This window comes from Gossypium raimondii, chromosome 4, assembly GCF_025698545.1.
Source record: "Gossypium raimondii isolate GPD5lz chromosome 4, ASM2569854v1, whole genome shotgun sequence".
In the NCBI taxonomy this organism is placed as follows: domain Eukaryota; kingdom Viridiplantae; phylum Streptophyta; class Magnoliopsida; order Malvales; family Malvaceae; genus Gossypium; species Gossypium raimondii.
Genome location: NC_068568.1, coordinates 50284343 through 50297841, shown reverse-complemented (window position 1 = coordinate 50297841; position 13499 = coordinate 50284343). Strand labels below are relative to the sequence as shown.

The window sequence follows — 13499 nt, the reverse complement described above, 5'->3', positions numbered from 1 at the left end:
TAATATCGAAATAGTTGGTACCATTAATTATTATGGTCAAAATGTTGAGGTCAAATTCTTTCTTAAAAATACCCATTCTAACTTTATCCTGAAATATATATTTGTATTAGAAAAGTATTTTTAAGAGAAATTCACATAATTATTTTAGTTGAAATAATTAAGAATATTAAGCATTTGAACTAACTAATGTCATTATAAAGAAGATGATCAAATTATGTCAAATTAAAATATAAATACTAAACCTCAAAGTAAACATAGTTAAGAGTTTGAAACAGTAATTTTATAGTTATTTTATAATAATTAAGAAAAAATAAAGTCCGGTTAGTTAATAATAATGCATTAATGCAATCATGATCTGTTAGACTAAAATGAAAATTTAAATTTTCCATTGCCGGGAATTGAACCCGGGTCTCCTGGGTGAAAGCCAGATATCCTAACCACTGGGCGACAATGGAATGTATGCTGCTAAGCAAAATTGTAAACATTTGTTTATGAGGAATTAAATTGTAGACTAGTAAAAATTTAGATTTCAGGAACTAAATCGTAAAAGAATAAAATTAGAATATAAGAGACTGCTTTCTTCGATAGTGAGAGAGCTTCCCTTTTTTGTTTCTTCAACGGTGAAGATAGTGAACAGAACCTTATCAACTAGGAAAATATCTTACGAAAAAAATTTGGTAAGACATTTTCCTTAAAAAAAGCCTTAATTTTACCATTTATTGGAGAATAATTTCTTTTTAATGATTTATTTTACACCAAACAAACACAGTAAAACAATAAAAATATTTTACATATAAATAAACGCAACGGAGCATAAGACTCTAAAGGTGAGTTTGGATGGGCGGTGCGTTTACCTGCGATTAGTGTAAAAACAACGGTTGCGGTGAGATCAGATACTGTAGCAACACTAAATCGAAAAACATGTGAGACTCTTAATTAACGTGGGACCACCAATCATGGAATTGTCTTCTCTTTTTTTCTTTTTCCTCCTATCCTCCAAGTTGGATGGCAAGCTAACATCCTTTCGGAGTTGGGACCCTTTGTAACACATCTCTCATCATCGTTTTGACATTAAAACAAAGGCCTGAATCAGTGACTATCTTGATCACTCCCTTTTTATAATGCTTTTTGTGGTAAAGAAGTTTTTAATGCTGATTGATGCCCAACTTTTCTTCTTGAAAGACTCAAGTTTTATTAATCTGAAGTTTTAAGTGAAAACTTAAAGTAAATGATAACCCAACAAAAATAAAAGAACCCCATATTTGGCAAACCTCTGTCTTACAAATTATCTGACATAAACCTCGATATGATTAAATAAGAAACATAAACATCCCAAAAGTACATTTGAAACACACGAAAGAACTGAGAATCTAGTAACTTGATTTTAGCTTGCCTCATCAGTTGTGTTCTTTAATTTTAACAGACAGTGGCAAGCAAGTTATGTGTGGAGCAAGACAACCGCTCAAACTTTAAGGCAGAATATGGCCGCTTTGCGACCAATGTGGATGGGGTCTTTGCAGCTGGAGATTGTCGACGAGGTCAGTCGTTGGTTGTGTGGGCAATCTCAGAGGGAAGGCAAGCTGCTGCAGTGCTGCGCAAGTTGACAAATACCTGACTAGCAAGGTTGAGGATGGCGGGAGCCGAGATCTTGTCAAGGGACATCAAGACCTTGCTCAAAGGCAGCAAACAGTCATGACATAGGTAATCTTGATGTTATTGTTTGTGACAATGAGCTGAAATGGAAAGATTAATCTGATGCAAAATAGAGAAATGGTTTCCTAAGTGAGTTGTTAGCAGACTGCGGGAATTAAGCATCAGCTTCTGGATAACCACCGTGGGATGTTTTGCCGTAGCAGAGTACTTGGAATTGATTTAGCAGAGATAAAGGACTCGAGGAATGTTGAGCAAAAATCAATAAATATTCTCTTTGGGGGCTGGTATAGAAGGGGGGGGGTAATCATGTGTTTCATATTGTATCATCTTTGTTTATAGTTTTTATCCAGCTTGTTTGAATGTTCTTTCAATGTCATTGTTAGGATCGTCCCGATTAAGCAACAAACAAGTAAAAATAGCAGAAGAAATTGAGAAGATGAACACACAAATTTAACGTGAAAAAACCCCTCTAAAGAGGATAAAAAACCACGGGTAAAGATAATTTTACTATAATGGCAAAAGAATGAAGAGTACAAAAGATGGAGATAAAAACTAAACCCGAAAACCCGAAAAACAAAGAACCCGAAGACGTAAACACAAAATTCTCTGAATGTGTTATGAGTTCTAATCTAATGGGTGTGTCTTATTTCTAAGATTGTAAAAGAGCCTATTTATAGGCTAAATTAGTAAGTCAAATAAACTATACTAATAAATGCTAAATATATTATACTAATAAATACTAAATCTTCTAGAAAGAAAATATATTTTTGTTTGACTTGACTTGCAAGCAATCTCTTAGAATTTGGGTCACACAATTCTAACAATCTCCACCTTGACACGAATTCTTTCAATGCCATCTTTGCCAAAACCCGCCACGGGCCTATATTGAACTATGCAGGAAATTAACTGAGTCGAATCTATGCTTAGAAGCTGGAAGACTTCTAGCCTTTGACTTGTGCACTGCCAAATCAAAACTAACCCGGGTTTGATTTTCACGAATATAGTGCCCTAACTTTTCAAAACCTGCATCCAAAAGAGAACCTCTCTTCAACGAAACGGTCATACCTTTTTCCCTCCTATGACCAAGTTGCCTTCGCTTCAAATGAGTTGACTTTGACTCCGTAACGGACGAGGGACGTCCGATTTCACCGGTCACTGTAGAACCTTCCAGAATATAAAGACTGCCGGTTCTTTTACCTTTTAACAAAATGAGAGCTCCACGAGATACTTTAATGTCGCTCGACTCGATGTTGATTCTGCATCTTTCAAGTCTAAAATACTCAAGGAGATGAGATTCTTTCGTAAATCAGGTACATACCTGACATCTGAGAGTGTCCTAATCGTCCCATCGCGTATCCTAATTTTAACAGTACCAATACTTATTTTACTAGATGAATCGTTTCCCATGTGCACAACTCCACCTTCAACTGAACTGTATGTGGAGAACCATTCTCTATTGGGACACATGTGGAAAGAACATCCTGAATCTAGGATCCACTCAGACGTAAGCTTGGAATTATCGCTCGTTGACACTAACAAGAAATCATCATCACCTTCATCGACCAAATTAGCACCAGCTACATCTTCCTCGTTACTCTCAGCAGCTCTTTTATTTCGCAGTTTATAACAATCTGCTTTGACGTGACCTAACTTTTTACAATAGCGACACCTTTTGTCTCGTTTCTTTGATGCTACCAAAACGGAAGCTTGCCTATCTGCTTTGCTATTCAAACCAAACTCATTTTCGAGTTTGTCTCTACTCAACAAATAACCCTTCACATCTTCGAACGAGAGTTTGTCTCTGCCATAAATCAGGATCTCCCTGAAAGACTTGTATGAAGAGGGTAAAGAGCACAATAATAGCATAGCTTGATCTTCATCGTCAATATGAACCTCAATGTTCTTTAAATCATTTAAAAGAGTAATGAATTGACTGATGTGATCTTTAAGAAGCTCACATTCGTTCATACGAAACGTAAATAAACGTTGTTTCAACACTAAACGGTTAGCCAGAGACTTAGTCGCATAAAGAGTTTCTAACCTTTTCCACAAGGCGAATGAGGTCTTCTCCATCAATACCTCCTGCAATACTGTATTCGCGAGGCACAACTGGATTGCAGACAAGGCCTTTTCATCAAGCTCTTCCCATTCTGTTTGATTTAGATTCTCAGGCTTTTTCCCTGTAAAAACCTTTTTCAAGCCGTTTTGAACTAGAATTGCCATCATCCGAACTTGCCACAGATTGAAATTTGTCTCACCATCGAGCTTCTCAATTTCAAACCTTGTTGCTGCCATCTCTGAACGGGCTGATCTATGAAAGTTAAACTAGCTCTGATACCACTTGTTAGGATCGTCCCGATTAAGCAACAAACTAGTAAAAATAGCAGAAGAAATTGAAAAGATGAACACACAAATTTAACGTGGAAAAACCCTCTAAAGAGGATAAAAAACCACGGGCAAAGATAATTTTACTATAATGGCAAAAGAATGAAGAGTACAAAAGATGGAGATAAAAACTAAACCCGAAAACCCGAAAAACAAAGAACCCGAAAACGTAAACACAAAATTCTCTGAATGTGTTATGAGTTCTAATCTAATGGGTGTGTCTTATTTCTAAGATTGTAAAAGAGCCTATTTATAGGCTAAATTAGTAAGTCAAATAAACTATACTAATAAATGCTAAATATATTATACTAATAAATACTAAATCTTCTAGAAAGAAAATATATTTTTGTTTAACTTGACTTGCAAGCAATCTCTTAGAATTTGGGTCACACAATTCTAACAGTCATGATTGTCATAACGGAATAATGTACAGTTTTGTTCACAATGACGCTTGGGAACTCGAAAAATTAAAATTTTCAATGAAGTCCTATCGGAAGTCGGTTGACGAATAATGAAGGAACAAAATTGCCTGCTCTCAAAAGTTCTAAAAGCTTAGTATTGCAGTCGTACTCCCTTTGAATTTGTTAACCCAAACCCTAGGGATGTTCAACTTTAGGGCAGGTAAAACAGTTGGATCTGCCCCTTATTGACACAGTTGAACCTTATGATTCTGATTTCCAAGTTCAAACCTATCTCCACCTTCATATCAATAGGTGGGATCAAAATAAGTCCCTTAGATCTCTTGGTACTAATAGAGCCTCAAATCTTTTTTGTACAACACTTCCCATACAAGGAGATTAGTCTGGAAATTAGATCACAATGAGGTGTTTGCGATTAAAAATGCTTATTCCCTTCTAGTGGAGCTCCATTACCACTCTCCCTTAATCTCAGCAAAATGTTTAAATTAAATTTTGGTGGCTTAAATTTCCTTTCAAAATCATTATTTTTCTGTGGAAGATTTGTAATAATTGCCTCCTCACAAAAGGCTTCTCAAGGAGGCTCTCTACCAATGATAACTTTTTTCTTCTCTGCAAAGAAAGAGGGGAAACCTTCAAACTTCTCTTCTTAAATTGTAGTTTTGCTAAGGCAGTTTGGTTTGGTTCTCCTCTCACTCTTTTACGAACTCTTCAATTGGATCCTCCAATGGCTCCAAGTAAACAACATCAACTCCTAGGATTCAAGAAGTTTCTGCATTGCTATGGTCTACACCCTTTCGATTATATGGAAATTGAAAACCTTTCTATTATATGGAAATTGAAAAATGAACTCATCTTTCAAGGATCTAATCCGTCCTACAGGTGCTATTAAAAGGATTTTTGATCTCTACCATTTGATTCTTAGCGCCTATCCTGCTAATATTTTCCAGACTAATCAATCAAGGACTTAGTCTTCTCCCAGTCCTAGAGAGCACTTCATCTAATGGTCGCTTTAGCATGGTTCAAAATTGACAAAATGACATGACTCGAGGAACTACTATGGTTCAGAAGTCAAAAGGATTCCAATTGTTGCCCGTTTGAAGCTTCAAGTTTGCTAGAAAACTTAAGGCTACAATTCTTATCCTTCGCGCTATTCTTTTATCCTTTTTAAGTCTCACAATATTACTTCTTGTAGGTTACTGGACAGTGACAATAAATGGACCAACATCATACTTGAAGGCACCAAAGTAGGGCAAAAACTTTAACCAACATTTGAAGACATCCATAATCTCCTTCAATTCGTCATCATTAGACACGACTAGCGGTCAAGCACAAGCTAAGAAGAGAAGAAATGCAATGGGTAAGATGTGCCTTGAAAGCTTTCATTAGTTACTCTCGGCCAAAATGTTTTTTTTTTTTTGTGAAAAGAAAACTTAATACAATCTATTTATGTAGAAGCCTTTTGATCAAGGCTAACACTTGCTTTTACAATAGAATATATTGCTAACACTTCTCTTGGGATCTCATAAAAAACTGTCAAATTTCGACCTATATTAAAAGTCAATTTAGCCAAACAATCAACAATTTTGTTCAACTCCCTAGGAGTGTGTTGCATGTCCTAATGTCTGACCGTTTCTAAAAGTTGATGAATTCTTCTAATAAAGGTGGAGTTTGAGTCAGTCAAGGAGAATTCCCGAATAACCTTAATCACCTCTGAATTATCTGTTTGAATTTTGACTCCTCAAAGCATCAATCTTGGATGAGAGATAGCTCATCTAGAATGCCCCATAATGTTATTTCTTCCTTGATGATGTACCAAAAACAAATGATGTGTGATTTATTTATTAATTTTCAGTTTATTATGAGTTTGAAACAAATTTCCACTAAGATTGAAGATCTCCTTTTGATTTCTTTGAAGTTTATTATGAGTTTCTTTATTTCTTGTAGTTATACTGTCTTTGATTTCTATTTTATGTAATGAATAATTGAATCTTATTCTCGTTATGTGTGCTTAATTCTTGATTTAATATTTTTGAATTATTAATTCATATTTAATGTGTTTAATTCAGAGTAGATCTGGTATAATTAAGTAGAGTTGCATGTAATCCTAAAAATAGGACGACATAAATCTACCGGATTAGAGTCAAATCTAATAGGAGAATTCATAAATCAAGTTAATGCGATAATATAAATTTCAGTTAATCCGTAAAAATCCCTAAATAAACATCTGACTTATACGACACATTTCTGAAGTTGCAAAAGAGTAGCTTGGGTGCAATATGGCCCATGGTACCTCTAGCTGTTGTCATTGAAATAGCATTTTGTTCCTTGGAACACAATTTAACAAGGCCGAAATCGAGGTTTAATGTTGGAATGGAGGAAACATTGCTAGCAACCTTGATGCAGGTACTCGATGCCTTTGGTTACACCGACAACAATATCCTAAAGTTTTTCTCAACTAAGGGATCGATCATTACCCTTAGCTTGCAAATATGAACTTATTTAATGACTCATTTGGGAGGTATTCATAAACGAGAACTCAGTCATATCCATCAGCACAAAACCCAACCAGGCGAGTCACGTTCACATGGTGGATTCTGCCCATCTAACCCACCTCATTAATGAACTCTTAATATTTAACTAAAGTTTGCTTTTTACTTTTTTTCTTATTTCCATTTTTAAGAAAATGTTATTTTATTAATTCAATTATCAAAATTAATATTATTTTATTTAAATTAGATTAATCCTCATTTAATTATTACAAGTATATTATTTTAAAATTATAAAATTTATTATTTAATAAATTAAACAAATAAACATTTAAAATCACATACGTTACATTAAAAACTAATATATCTAAATATATATTTTACCACTTATTTTAATCTTGTTATTTTTAATTTCATCAAAATTATATATCACTCGAGCCACTGCGATTGCTGACTGGTGAATTCAATACATCCACGACTTTTATGAGCATCGCCATTGACTGACCGACGACTTGTATGAAAGAATTTTCCACATTACCTTTATTACTGGACTGAATTTTCAAAAAATAAATGAATGATTGGCATTTTACATTAAAGAACATCCCATTGTTTATTTCTTCATCGGAGCTCCACCGGAACCTGATGATGTTAAGACCCAGACTTGTCTTGTTTAGCGTCTTTGCCCTTACTTTATCTCTATTCCCAGATGTTTCCGATGGTAGAGCAGGCAAAAGCAACCACTGCGGCCCATCTTTGTGTGGACACGTTAATATCAGTCACCCTTTCCGACTAAAAGGTCAGCCTCGTGGATGTGGTGACCGTAGGTTTGAATTAGAGTGCAAGAGAAACCGCACCAGTTTTCCCACGAAATACGGAAACTTTTATGTCCTAAACATCTCTTATGTTGACCGAACGCTTCGACTTGTGGATGTGAGTCTGGTCGATGAAAACTGCTCAATTCCTCGCAGTTCCATTGTCCATTCTTCAGACAGCTATCTAGAATACATAATATTGAATAGAGCAGACACCATGTATCTGGTAAATTGCACGACAAGGATGAAGTCTTCTTCAGTTTATGTCGATGCTTCTCGTTGCCCAACCAATAGCTCTTCTTCTCCTTGGACCTACTTCTACTTTCCGGTCTCGTTTTCAAATATATCCGATTTCCATCATTCGTGCAGATTTATAGCCCAGTTTCCTGTCATGCTTTCCAATATTAGTGGCTTATCCCCTTCGTACATTTACAAAAACCTGTTGGAAGGCGTCGACGTGTACTGGTATATACCCTATACTGATTGGACTTTAAACCCGATTCTCAAAGTGTAAGAGACTTCGATCTTTAGATTCTTTCAATCTATAACTTTTCAAGGTCTTATTTATTGATTGGTTGCTTTTGTTTTTCCTTGGGGGGGGGGGGGGGCGGTTATTCTAGCTTGCTAGATTTGGTGTACTATCTGCTACTTCCAATAGAAAGCAATCTGGCCTTTCTTCTACCGGGAATCTTCGGCCATTATCCTTTTGGGAAAGGTTAATCTTTCAGATTTCATAAGTATCTTTATTTATTGGATTTGCCCTTGAATTGTATTCGAGTTAGTAATTTTATTGTTCAATTTGCGTTTTAAACAGGAGCCACCTTCGTTTGTCTTGCAGTATCAGGTAAATCTCTTTCCCTTCCCACTTTTTATGTTATCTTTATAAAATAATCATGAATGCTGATTTATCCATGTGTATGCACCTTGATGGGCAAGCAGGCATATTGTTAGCGAGAACTTTGTTGGGGATATTCTGCCTCATTACACTTGTCATACGCAAACTAAAGAGGAGGCATTTGTCGATGGATGATGATATCGAAAACTTTCTTCAAAGTCAAAATAATTTAATACCTATTCGATATTCGTATTCTGAAATAAAAAGAATTACGGAAGGTTTTAAAGTTAAATTAGGTCAAGGTGGTTATGGTTCTGTGTTTAAAGGAAAGCTTCGCAGTGGTCGGCTAGTGGCAATAAAAATGTTAGATAAATCCAAAGCAAATGGAGAAGATTTCATCAATGAAGTTGCTACTATTGGAAGGATTCATCATATTAATGTAGTGCAACTTATTGGGTTTTGTGTAGAGAGATCAAAACAAGCTCTTGTATATGATTTTATGGTGAATGGGTCTTTGGATAAAATTATATTTTCAAAGGAGAATTGTACTTTAAGTTGGCAAAAATTATTTGAGGTTGCACTAGGTGTGGCTCGAGGGATTGAATACTTGCACAGTGGTTGTCAAATGCAAATTTTGCATTTTGATATCAAGCCGCACAACATTCTTTTGGATGAAAACTTTATCCCTAAAGTTTCTGATTTTGGTCTTGCAAAATTATATTCAGTGGATGACAGTATTATTTCTCTCACAGCGGCTCGTGGTACATTAGGATACATTGCTCCTGAATTATTTTACAGAAATATTGGAGGCATCTCATATAAAGCCGATATTTATAGTTTTGGAATGTTGTTAATGGAAATGGTGGGAAGAAGAAAGAATTTGAATGCATTTGATGATCATTCTAGTCAAATTTATTTTCCGTCATGGATTTATGATCGATTTGAACAAAGAGAGAACATAGAATTAGGGGATGTAACAGAAGTTGATGACAAAATAGCAAGGAAGATGATAATGGTTGCATTTTGGTGCATACAAATGAATCCCGCTAATCGTCCTTCAATGAGCAAAGTTTTGGAAATGCTCGAAAATGAACATGATCAACTTGAATTGCCGTCCAGACCTTCACTATTTTCTCTCGAAAAGTCGACTGAAGAACATGTTTGTAAGAATGTATCGGAGGAACCATCAACGTCAAAAAGTTGTGTGGACATCTAAGTATAATGTTTGATTTTATTCGGACCTTTTATACATATAGTTCTGCAAGTACTGTAAGCTTTTAATTTGTAGCATTTCATGCTCAGTTGTATAATATCCAGCATCATGTAATACGACTATTAATGGATGTGTGTTTTAGACTTTAGCTCCTTAGCTTCATGTTTCAATTATTAAAAATGTCTCCTTGTCACCATATAATGAGTTAATATCAAATTCGTTTACAATTATTTAGTATATAAGTGACTCTTAACATTGTGATCTCATGAGAAGGTTTTTACTCTCTTATCGTAATATGTAATCATGCTGATAAGAGTATCTTGTAATAATTACGAGTGTGGTGTGGCGGTTGCTCACTTTATTTTTTAATCATGTAGCCAGGGGTTCGAGCTCCACTCCTAGAAATAGAACACCTTCCAACAATGAATACCTTAATTTTGACAATTAAACAACATTTAAGATAGAATCTTTTCATTTATTAGTAGAATTTATATACTAACAGCCATGCAGCATTTCATTTATGAGTTCAAATAAAATCTTAGCATTGGTGTAATATGAGTGTGCTAATAGGTGATTTCAAGTTTCAACTGCTTCTAGTACTACTAACAATGAGGCTCGAGACTGTTCTTATTCCATTTCTGAAATAGTGGGTAGATCTCTGTTAACCGGCTTCCTAGGTGTGGTGGCACCCATCGTCTTCGGTGGATCTGTCGATGCAAAAGGATTTGGTGGCATTGTAAGAACGTCAAGCTCTCCCTCTAACATCTGAACCACCACTTTCATCGAAGGACGATCAACGGGATACCACTGAATGCACCAAAGTCCAACGATCATGAGTTTCTTTGCTATCCCTGTTTGTGCATCATCTTCAATTCGAATCCCGAACTCCTCTCCTTTATCCAAACGATCATATGCCCATTCTGGGAAATACACTTGGCTTGTATTCTCGACCGTAACATCTATGTTCTTTCTCCCCCCAACCATTTCAAGCAACAGCATTCCAAAACTATAAACATCAGACTTATATGACACATTTCCGAAGTTGCGAGACAGTACCTCGGGTGCAATATAGCCCATGGTACCTCTAGCTGTTGTCATTGAAATAGCACTTTGTTCCTTGGAACACAATTTAGCAAGGCCGAAATCAGAGATCTTAGGATTGAAGTTGTGATCAAGCAAAATATTGTGAGGTTTGATGTCGAAATGGAGGATACGTTGCTCGCAACCTTGATGCAGGTACTCGATGCCTTTGGCTACACCCACAGCAATATCCTGAAGTTTTTCCCAACTAAGGGATCGATCCTTGCCCTCGGCTGCAAATATGAACTTCTCTAATGACTCGTTTGGTAGGTATTCATAAACGAGAGCTCGGTCATATCCATCGGCACAAAACCCAACCAGGCGAGTCACATTCACATGGTGGATTCTGCCCATCGAACCCACCTCGTTGATGAACTCTTCACCATTTCCCTTGAAATTATTGAGTACCTTGACAGCAACTAAAACATCACTGGAAAGTCTGCCTTTGAAGACAGTTCCATAGCCTCCTTGTCCCAGTTTGTCCTTGAAATGATTAGTTATCCTTTTAATATCAGCATAGGAGTATCTTGAGGGTTTAAGCTCTTTATAATCTTCCAAAAACTTTTCAATCTTGACTTGACTTTCTTTCTCCTTTTTGTCTAACCGATATCTCCACCCAACCGCAATGGCAATGGCTGCAGCAATTGAAGAACCCGACACAATACCTGCAAATCAGCATACATCCCTCTGTTATATCCTTGGTCTTAACTAATTGAAGCTAAAAGGAAAATTCCATTTACCTGCAACCATTAACCTTTCTCCCAATCCTGCCAAACATTTAAAATTATTCAGCTTTGATACATGGGAAATAGAAGAAAAGGGCTCACTGTAAGTTTACAACATTAAGCTTCACTTTGATGCAGGCTAATGATTTTTTTTATGTACATTGTACAATTACAATAGTTAAAACATACCTATATGGTTCTTGGGGATATAAAAACACTCGGTTTGTTCCTTGGTGCTATTATTGTTGTTCAATCTACATCCCCTTCCTTGAGCTTCGCAATCACCACAGTCTGGTTTATACCAACGTAATTGAAAACGGATACCGTAAGGAGAAATGGGTGTTGAAATTTTGCCAAAGTAGCTGCAATTCAACAGGTTGAATCCATAATAGGCACCAGAAGTAAAAGCTATAATTTGGGAGCCAGGGGTGCTTAAGCAAGCGACTCTATATCTTTTATACAAAGCCTTCTCTTGGCTTGAACATTCAAACAAGGTATAGTTGGATTCAGCTGGTTGGGATCTACGAGCTTTTAGGCGGCTGAAACCTTGTTGTTCCACCGCGAATGGAAAGGCAGATAAATTGAGATCTAAAAGCTGCCGCCAGAGGCAACCCCCGGGAAAGTACAAGTCAATCCGCTGAGCTTCATAATCTATGTGCTTCACCAACAGCTCCAGCGAACGTGGTATCTTCAGCAGGGTCTGTTTGTTTTCTGAGCAGGAAAGCTGAAACCCAGGATGAGGATACCCGCAGTGGGGTGACTGCTGGCCTTCTAAACGGAAGGGGAAACGGACAGGTGGATCCTGGTGGTTGCACCGCCGCACCTTGCAGTCGTCTTGGATTGGCACTGCTTCTGCAACATCCACAGCTAAGATAAAGCAGAATAACGAGTAAATTAACATTGTTCTTACTAACTTGTGAGCCCCTGAAGTGAAACGAGCTTTAAATAGTTTCATTGACATAGGTGGTTCAGCCCTTGAGAGTTCCAATTATGCACGCAACGCAGCTGCTGCTTTACTATATAGCTTTTTCTCGTTTAACAGGGTCTTCAACTCTTCGTCCTCTCTTTGTCCTCTTTTATGAGTAAATGTTGGACATGTTTGATTGTTAGCAACCCTTTCTAATCTTGTTGCTAATTTTCTTTTATTCCCGTTAGTTGTAGTAAAATTTGAGGAAAAAACACTGAACATGAGAATGACTACCGATTTGCTGTTGTGATCATAGTGGGGTCAGCTTGACTGACTTTTGTTTTTCCATCTTCGTTGAAGTTTCCTCTTCCCTTAATAGTTTTTACTACATTTTGTTTGGTATGACTAAGAAGTTGACTGACTTTTATGGGTTCTTTTTAATGTCTATCGTTTTTTTTCTAATGTAGGTGATTTTTTTCTCACTTTTTTTTCTAATTTATCTTTTATTTTCGGATTCTAATTCGAAATCGCAAAACTTGAACCATCATATGTTTTTAAATTTTAAATCACTTATTTTAGATAGAACAAATTTTTAAAAGTGAATACAAGACAAAATGACATAATTTTTTAATATGAGTATGGAACAATTATAGTCATTGCTTGTTCTACTCGTCCTATCTCGAAATAATCTTTTATCTTTCTTTGTATATAATTATTAAAATGATAAAATGTAATAATATATTATAGGAAAAAAATCATATGTTTTATATTTATATTTTTTAAAAATTATGTTTAAATACTTACTTGTCTTAAAAAAAGTAAAATTATTAAAATAACTAGAATAAAAATTAAATTAAAGCAGAGCGAAACAAGGTGAGATGGGATGGGGATGAATGCTTTTAATATATATGCTGTGATAGCGATTTTTCAGATTATACATTCAAAGTGGGGCAAGGCGGGTGGTGGAGTAAAGCATGTCAACTG

General features: G+C 36.0%; 2 protein-coding genes and 1 non-coding gene across 5 annotated transcripts; 1 reads left to right on the top strand and 2 right to left on the bottom strand.

Annotated features, from left to right (window-relative positions):
* Window positions 1–383: 383 nt before the first annotated feature.
* TRNAE-UUC (transfer RNA glutamic acid (anticodon UUC)) lies at window positions 384–455 on the bottom strand. Its single transcript has one exon. It is a non-coding gene; the product is annotated as a tRNA-Glu (tRNA).
* Window positions 456–7493: 7038 nt separating this feature from the next.
* Window positions 7494–9951, top strand: LOC105780986 (LEAF RUST 10 DISEASE-RESISTANCE LOCUS RECEPTOR-LIKE PROTEIN KINASE-like 2.4). 2 transcript variants are annotated; one of them, XM_052629841.1, is made up of 4 exons: window positions 7494–8220; window positions 8376–8470; window positions 8570–8599; window positions 8695–9951. In XM_052629841.1, the coding sequence occupies exons 1-4, from the start codon at window positions 7514–7516 to the stop codon at window positions 9804–9806; spliced, it is 1944 nt and encodes a 647-aa protein (XP_052485801.1). In that variant the 5' UTR covers window positions 7494–7513; the 3' UTR covers window positions 9807–9951. The 2 variants fall into 2 exon arrangements, with proteins under 2 accessions (XP_052485801.1, XP_012460995.1); XM_012605541.2 differs by having other exon boundaries at window positions 7495–8265.
* Window positions 9952–10238: 287 nt separating this feature from the next.
* On the bottom strand, window positions 10239–12745 carry LOC105780566 (rust resistance kinase Lr10). 2 transcript variants are annotated; one of them, XM_012604963.2, is made up of 3 exons: window positions 11798–12744; window positions 11624–11650; window positions 10239–11548 (listed from the first exon to the last, which is right to left on the bottom strand). In XM_012604963.2, the coding sequence occupies exons 1-3, from the start codon at window positions 12567–12569 to the stop codon at window positions 10431–10433; spliced, it is 1917 nt and encodes a 638-aa protein (XP_012460417.1). In that variant the 5' UTR covers window positions 12570–12744; the 3' UTR covers window positions 10239–10430. The 2 variants fall into 2 exon arrangements, with proteins under 2 accessions (XP_012460417.1, XP_052485802.1); XM_052629842.1 differs by lacking the exon at window positions 11624–11650 and having other exon boundaries at window positions 11798–12745.
* Between the last annotated feature and the right edge of the window lie 754 nt (window positions 12746–13499).